General features: G+C 46.2%; 1 protein-coding gene across 1 annotated transcript; it reads left to right on the top strand.

Moving 5' to 3' along the window:
* Nucleotides 1-248: 248 nt before the first annotated feature.
* LOC125547786 (aspartyl protease family protein At5g10770-like) lies at nt 249-1,625 on the top strand. Its single transcript, XM_048711559.2, has one exon. The coding sequence runs from the start codon at nt 249-251 to the stop codon at nt 1,623-1,625; it is 1,377 nt and encodes a 458-aa protein (XP_048567516.2).
* Nucleotides 1,626-8,794: the final 7,169 nt, after the last annotated feature.

The following is an 8,794-nucleotide window of genomic DNA, read 5'->3' on the forward strand; positions in this document are numbered from 1 at the left end:
ACCAACCTTCTCCTTTGGGCATCCATCGTCGGTTCTCCATGGACAGATCACCGTTGCCACCACCGGGATGGCGCCATGAACGATCGACAACTCCAAGAATGACGACGACACCATGGTGTTGATATTTCTTTTTGGACTGGAGAGTTGCCATTTGCCAAGTGCCTCTGTTTCCTCTTTACCAGCAAAGCTCTGGCGTTAATCCCGATCATCATCTTCTCCATATCTTGTTCAAAAAAAATCTTTTCCATATGCACGAGACGAGGGACGAGACAATCAATCACCATCAGTTCACCACCGCACTCTACAATATAATGAAAATTAAGAGCTGGCGGGTCCTATATATGTATATATGGGCAGCAGCTTACACACAAGCAATTGTGACTCCAGCCATGATTTCCTCCGTGCACTTGCTGCGCCTGCTTCTTCTTCTTCTTCTTCTCCTGGCCCCCGTCATGCTCACGTTCGAGTTCGACGCCGGTATTTCCACCCAGGCCCGGTACGCGGCCTACAAAGCCCAGCACGCACCGCCACCCAACTCCCTCCCCGTCACTCGCAGACCCCGCAGTCCCCTCGTCACTCTCCCGGGCACGTCCGAGTCCGAGTACCACGTCGTCGTCGGGTACGGCACTCCGGCGCAGAACCTCACCGTGGGGTTCGACGCCGGGGCGGGCGGAGCCACGCTCCTCCACTGCAACTGCAAGCCAGGCGCTTTCGACCCGTCCCGGTCCTCCTCCGTCGCCCATGTTCCGTGCGGCTCGCCGGACTGCCCGCTGGAAGCTTGCTCCGGACCCAGCTGCGCCAGCACCACCGTGGCCAAGAACGGCGCCGTGATATCGAGTGTCACCGTCGTGACAGACACGCTCACGTTCTCTCGATCCACACCGACCACCGTGGATAACTTCAGGGCCAACTGCATGGAGATGGGCGGCAGAACGGCTGGCCGCTCATCCGGCCTTCTCGATCTCGGCCGGGACAGCCACTCACTGCCGTCCCGAGCCCCTTCGTCTCCGGACACGGCGGCCTTCTCCTACTGCCTGCCGACTTGGACGGGCGCCCGGGGCTTCCTCTCCATCGGCGCACCCCTTCCAGGCCCAGAACGCAAGGTGAGCTACACCCCGCTACGGAGTAACGCGGCCCTTCCCAACTCGTACTTCGTCCGGCTCGCCGGATTAAGCCTAGGCACCGGTAGGCCGGTCATCCCGGTCCCCGCCGGCGACGCGCTCATGGCGCTGCGCACCACCTTCACCTACCTGATGCCGGAGACCTACGCGGCCCTCCGCGACCAGTTCAAGGAGCAGATGGCGCAGTATCCGGTGGCGCCGCCGATGGGTTTCCTCGACACGTGCTACAACTTCACCGGCCTGAGGAAGATCGACGTGCCGCACGTGACGCTCACGTTCGATAGCGACGCGAGCCTGGAGCTCGGCATCCGGCAGATGATGTACTTCGAGGACCGCGACCACGTCTTCTCGGCAGGGTGCCTCGCGTTTGCCGCGCCGCCGTGGGCTGTCTACCCGCCCGGGGTCGCGGCGGTCATCGGGACCTTGGCGCAGGAGACGACGGAGGTGGTGTACGACGTTCGTGCGGACATGGTTGGGTTCGTCCCCGACCGCTGCGGACAATAGTAGTTTGGGCACTAAAGATCTGCGTTTACTTGCGTGCATGTCGATGTAATTAATAAGCAGCTGCTACATCTTATGCTGAGATTTGGGCCTGTTTACTCCACCTCACTCTTCTTCATCAGATTGGCGTCCAGGCGAAATGAAAAACCAGCGGTACCGGTTTCTAGTTTCTACCGGGTACCGTAGAGGCTTCGGATTAAATCCCGCGATTTGTGCGTACACTAGTCAATATATCAACAGTGGCCGAATGATTTTTTTGTTGTGTGTATTCGTACACAATCGATACAGTGGAGCCCACACCCGTACTTAACTCATTGTGTCGGCCGCGCCGCTGCCACCGTTGTTCCGCAAGCGCGCCGCCCGGTGGAAGTTGAGGGGATCTCCAAGCTTCGGCGTCTCAGGTTCGCAGTCTGGATTTGAGGGTCGGAGGCAAGACATTCGAAGCCCTTTAGTATATATTGACGGTTTTGATTTGTTAGATGGCGGTACTCAAACCCCAAATACTCCATAAGTCCCATCAATCAGTGCAGTTCTTACGGGCCTTGGTCGTTGCAATTTCACGGTTGTTAACATATAAGAAAACCCCGGAGTGTCTTGAGCATATAACAGATCTTTGATTCTAGCGCAGCATAATGTTGTTTATGGGTTGTCGAGTTTAGAATTCCTATTATGTCTGTCAGAGGGGCATTTATGATTTGGTGATTTTCTGCATTATGTATTAGTAAGAGGAAGTTTTGTGTCTTTTTTGTCATTTAAGGACTGTGGGGATGTATAACTGATTACCCTGGTAAACATGGAAGAAAACCTATCTGGTAATGAGCTCTGCGCACATAGATTGCCTAGATTTACAAAAAGACGCGAAATGGATATAACTGACATTTGCATTTTGTTACAGTCTTAACCGAAAGCTTCTACGTCTAATGTGACAATTTCTTTGCTCAGCTTTACAGACAAAATATTCCAGAACATTTCTGGTTTAGTCTTGTTATATCTTAAGCCAGAGATTAATAATCTCAATAAGTTGTATCATCCTCCCACTTGCTCTTCTAACAAGAAAACCTGTTTCTCAAAAAATATTCATTCTATAACAAACATTTTGTCCTTTAAATTTAGTGAAAGGAACACAAAACCTAAAATGAAGCCTTGGTCTAAAATATTCCATAACTCTTTATGGTTTTTATCAGGTCATTTTAGATGGTGTATCTGTTTAGTGAATATTATGTTGTTTCATTTATGAATCCCCAAAATTCTAATAAGAGCAGATCAGTAAGAATAATTCGACAATTATTTAATTTATTGCTAAACTTATGGCTTAGATATAGTTCTCCATGAAAGAAGGATATTTTTATCTTCTGTCATATTGATATTATATCTTCATCCCGTGAGCCATTTCAATATTTCAGTCTTTATGTTTTATCTAGCAAATCATATTTACTCGTAACATTGATGAAGTATAAATATTCACCGCACCCTGTTATATCCATCGGACTTTATACATCTCAATGTATTCAATCAATATCAAATACTCATGGCATACAGAAATTTACAAGCAGAATAACATCAACTTTGTGTAATGATTATACCTTTACCAGAAGAGCCGTTCTTCTTATCCGCCAAATACTTCTTGCAGTTACGCTTCCAGTGTCCCTTCTGCTTGTAGTAGAAACATTCAGTCTCTTTAGAGGCTCCGCCCTTGTTCTACTTCTGAGACTCGGTCTTACCGGCTTCAGTATATTTCTTCTTTTTGGACTTGCCCTTCTTCTTAAAATTGGTGGTCTTGTTGACCATGAACACTGTTTTGTTCTTCTGCATTCCAGCTTCCGCAGTTTTGAGCATAGCAAACAACTCATTTGCACTTTTCTTCATCCCATTCATGTTGTAATTCATGATAAAGCCATCGTAAGATGGGGGAGTGAAACAAGCACAATATATGTACCGAGTGTTGGAGGAATCCCAAATTCGAGAGAAGCATGTTTATCAACATAGCCAGCAAGCTTTACTATATGCCCACTCATTGAGGAATCCTCTTTCATCTTGCATTCAATCAAGGCCTTGGTTAATTCAAAACGTTCGGTCCTTTCCTGCTTCTTGTTTAGAACTTCCATTGACCCAATTATAAATTGAGTAGTAGATTTTTCAAAGTGCTTCTGTAGTTCCGGATCCATGCAAGTTGACATGAGACACTGGACTAAATCATAGTCATCACTACGAGCAATGTAAGCAGCAACTTCTTCTAGTGTTGCATCCTTTCCAGGAGAATCACCCAGTGGCTAATCCAGCACGTACTCCTTCTTATCACTCCTCAAAACAAATTTCGGGTTTCAGATCCAATCCGCATGGTTTCCCCCATTAGCAGCCAACTTTTCTTTATCTAACATAGGGGCTAAGTTGAATATATTGCAAGCCATTGATCAACAATGATAGACACAAGATTTATTTAGAAATTTATTCATAATTAATGTTGCACTAGTGTTTAAATAAATTTAATATAAAGTGCACTCCCACTCAAATCAATATCTATCATAATTGATAGTGAGTGATTCAAGATCCAAATCTAGTTCTCAGCATTGATGTGGACATTACTGATGACGAGAATTTTGACTGGTGGGCAAATTTTTGCCGATCATATCTCCATGTGACACCTGTTCATCTTTAGATGCTTTGTGCTCCGAGCTCAGAACGATTCTACTAGAAATTCAAGGCAACAAAGTGCTATGTGCTAACATGGTCTGGCCAGTTTCAGCTTACACCTCACGTCCCATTTGTACTCATGTGGACATGATGCACTCCGAAATGCTACGTGTTATAGACGGTTGCAACATCGGGAAGAGCACCTTTTAACTTGATATTTACTGTGGGAGATCACCCTAATAATTGACTACTATGCAATCAAATGGTGCAAACAACAAAGCGACAAACATCTCAGGCAATTCATAAAAGCATGATACGGTATAGCCCTAGGCGCCGGGAATCTCCATGATCATCTTCAATCTTCTATTGAAGCGTTGTGACGGCCAATATTTCATTGTCGTGTGCTACTTGTGAGATGTGTTGGGATTTCCTCGAAGAGGAGAGGATGAAGCAGTATTTAGAGATAAGTATTTCTGTCAGTTAAGAACCAAGGTTATCAATTGTAACACCCACAATGCGGCTATATCTCCCACGTGTCGGGGCACGACTTAGAGGCATAGCCACATGGTAGGCTTGTCGCAAGAGGGGTAATCTTCACACAACCCATGTACTGAATAAGAAAGGGATAAAGAGTTGGCTTACAATCGCCACTTCACACAAATACAAGTTAAACATACATCATCCAGAATACAATCAAGGTCCGACTACGGAACCAAAATAAAAGAAGACAACCCCAAATGCTAGATCCCCAATCGTCCCAACTGGGCTCCACTACTGATCAACAGGAAACGAAACAAAACAATGATCAAGATCTTCATCGAGCTCCCACTTGAGCTCGGTTGCGTCACCTGCACTGGTATCATCGGCACCTGCAACTATTTGAAAGTATCTATGAGCCACGAGGACTCAGCAATCTCACACCCACGAGATCAAGACTATTTAAGCTTATGGGTAGGATAGGGTCAGTGAGGTGGAGCTACAGCAAGCGCTAAGCATATATGGTGGCTGATATACGCAAATAAGAGCGAGAAGAGAAGTAACACAACGGTTGAGAAGTTAGAAGTGATCAAGAAGTGATCCTGAAACTACTTACGTTCAAGCATAACACAAGAACCGTGTTCACTTCCCGGACTCCGCCGAGAAGAGACCATCACGGCTACACACGTGGTTGATTCATTTTAATTAAGTTAAGTGTCAAGTTCTCTACAACCAAATATTAACAAATTCTCATCCACCCATAACCGCGGGCACGGCTTTCAAAAGTTCAAAACCCTGCAGGGGTGTCCCAACTTAGCCCATCACAAGCTCTCACGGTCAACGAAGGATAATCCTTCTCTCGGAGACCCGATCAGTCTCGGAATCCCGGTTACAAGACGTTTCGACAATGGTAAAACAAGACCGACAAAGCCGCCCGAATGTGCCGACAAATCCCGATAGGAGCTGCACATATCTCGTTCTCAGGGCACACCAAATTGTCCAAACTTCCGGTAGGCCAACCCAGAGTTGCCCCTGGTGGCCACCGGCGGCTGACAGGTTGGACCAACACTCAGAGGAGCACTGGACCGAGGGTTTAAAATAAAGATTACCCTTGAGTCTGCAGAACCCAAGAGAAAAAGGCTTAGGTGGCAAATGTTAAAACCAAGGTTGGGCCTTGCTGGAGGAGTTTTATTCAAAGCGAACTGTCAAGGGGTTCCCATAACACCCAACCGCGTAAGGAACGCAAAATCAAGGATAACACCGGTATGACAGAAACTAGGGTGACAAGAGTGGAACAAAACACCAGGCATAAGGCTGAGCCTTCCACCCTTTACCAAGTATATAGGTGCATTAAAGTAAATAAGAGATAATAATGATATCCCAACAATATCCATGTCCCAACAAGGAACAAACTTCATCTTCACCTGCAACTAGCAACGCTATAAGAGGGGCTGAGCAAAAGCGGTAACATAGCCAAACACCAGTTTGCTAGGAAAGGTGGGTTAGAGGCTTGACATGGCAATGCGAGAGGCATGATATAGCAAGTGGTAGGTAGCGCGACATAGTAATAGAGCGAACAACTAGCAAGCAAAGATAGAAGTGATTTCGAGGGTATGGTCATCTTGCCTGCAATGTTCTTAGAGTTGTCGAAAGCTTGATCCTCGTAAGCATACTCAACAGGTTCCTCGGTCACGTACTCGTCTCCCGGCTCTACCCAAAGCAAGAACACAAGCAAAGGAACAACAATCAACCACAGTGCAATGCACAAGCAACATGATGCAAACACATGGTGAAAGTGCGTTATATCGACTAGAGGGGGGGTGACTAGGCGATTTTTATGAAAGTCTTCAAAACGTCGGAGTTATGAAGACAAACGATAGAAATAAACCTAATACCCTGCAGCGGAAGGTAGACTACACTAGGCAAGCCATAGTCAAGTATTCAATAGAGTGAAAGCATAATGACTAATAGCAGCAATGTAGTAAGGATCAGGTAGGAAGATATTGTGAAGCCAGACAGAACACACAGTCACTTAGTGAAGACAAAAGATAGTGCAAACATACAATGACTTCACAAGGAATAACAGTAAGTAAAGGAAAGGGAAGATGAAACCAGTGACTCGTTGAAGACAATGATTTGTTGGACCAGTTCCAGTTGCTGTGACAACTGTACGTCTGGTTGGGGTGGCTAGGTATTTAAACCTTAGGACACACAGTCCCGGACACCCAGTCCTGAACACGCAGCTCAGGACACCCAGTCCTCACCGTATTCCCCTTGAGCTAAGGTCACACAGACCTCGCCCAATCACTCTGGTAAGTCTTCAAGGTAAACTCCCAAACCTTCACAGACTTCATTCACCGGCAATCCACAATGTCTCTTGGATGCTCAGAACGCGACGCGTAACCGGCTGGAGGATGCACAGTCCTCAAGTGTAATAAGTCTTCAGATCACACAGACAAGAAGACTTAAGTGATGCCCAATTCTCTTTGGCTCTGGGTGGTTAGGGCTTTATCCTCGCAAGGAATTCTCTCTCAAAGGCTTCGAGGTGGTTTGCTCTCAAACGACAAAAGCCGTACTCTCAATCTGAGCAGCCAACCATTTATGGTTGTAGGGGGTGGGCTATTTATAGCCACTTGGCAACCCGACCTGATTTGTCCGAAATGACCCTGGGTCACTAAGGAACTGACATGTGTTCCAACGGTCAGATTTCAAACTCACACGGCAACTTTACTTGGGCTGCAAGCAAAGCTGACTTGTCCGACTCTGGACAAGATTTGCTCTCATAGTCTTCACTCGAAGACATAGGTTTTGGTTAGGCATCACTTCAGTCATTCTGACTGGTTCTCTTGGACCCCACTTAACAGTATGGTGGTTCCTATGACTCAACACAAAAGAAAAAGAACTACGAAAGATCTAAGTCTTCGATCTTCATAGGCTTCATGTGGTGTCTTCTCTTGTCATAGTCTTCAATGTGAATATCTTCATATACCACCTTTGACTTCAATGTCTTCATACATTTTTAGGGGTCATCTCTGGTAGGAAAACTGAATCAATGAGGGACTTCTACCTGTGTTATCCTGCAATTCTTATAAACACATTAGTCCCTCAACTAGGTTTGTCGTCAATACTCCAAAACCAACTAGGGGTGGCACTAGATGCACTTACAATCTCCCCCTTTTTGGTGATTGATGACAAACTAGTTGAAGTTTTCAAGGGGGAATATAATCTGTGAAATTGTAAAGGATAAGGAATTGTCTTCATAAGTTGCAAGGGCTCCCCCTGAAGATGTGCATATAAGTAATTTGCTTTTGGAATGCAAATGCACATGGCAGGTTGTACTTGTGGAGATCCACTTCAACTTATGATGACAATCCACTATGCATGTGAAAGTATATGAAGATAATGACAATGCATAATGGAAAATGGACGTCTGCAGAATGATCTAAGTGCGGAATTTATCGTCGCACATGCGGAATTTATCATCGCAACACAAGGTGGCAGATAAGTAGCAGACGACCATCGAGTTTAAGTGTTACAACTCAAAGAACCAAATGTAGCAAAACGAGAGTTGTAAGCACGAAGCAAAATATAAAGTACCCGCCCATATGGACCCGCTTGAAGACTATCAACCTCATATGCTTCTCCCCCTTTTGTCAGTAAGGACCAAAAAGGTTTGAAGACATAGAGCATCTACTCGTTCCCATGAGGAGTAGGTGAAGCAGTAGGGCCATTGGTGGTGTTTGGCGGTGCTGAAGAGCTTGGAGCAGAGTCGAAGCGTGCTGAAGGTGGTGGCGGTGAAGTAGCATCGTCTTCATCCTCGATCACTCTGGCATTCACAGTTGCAGCAGAGGAAAAGAACTCAGAGTCTTCAAGGGATGGAGTTCGTCGCAGCACTGCCCTTTGAGGAGGTGTGGAGTCAAACTTGAATCGCTCAGTGAAGCCATCCTCTTGAAGATCATCTTCAGAACACATCAGCGTTAGCCCTTTCCATGTGCGGTGAGAGGTTTCATGGGCAACAAAAACATTCTTGGTGGCAAGATTGCGAATGCGACTAACATCCACCA

Source organism: Triticum urartu, chromosome 3A, assembly GCF_056163025.1.
Source record: "Triticum urartu cultivar PI428250 chromosome 3A, HENAU_Tu73, whole genome shotgun sequence".
Taxonomy (NCBI): domain Eukaryota; kingdom Viridiplantae; phylum Streptophyta; class Magnoliopsida; order Poales; family Poaceae; genus Triticum; species Triticum urartu.

Coding starts and splice junctions, on each gene's coding strand:
- LOC125547786 (XM_048711559.2), top strand. CDS start 249: ATGCACGAGACGAGGGACGAGACAATCAATCACCATCAGTTCACCACC.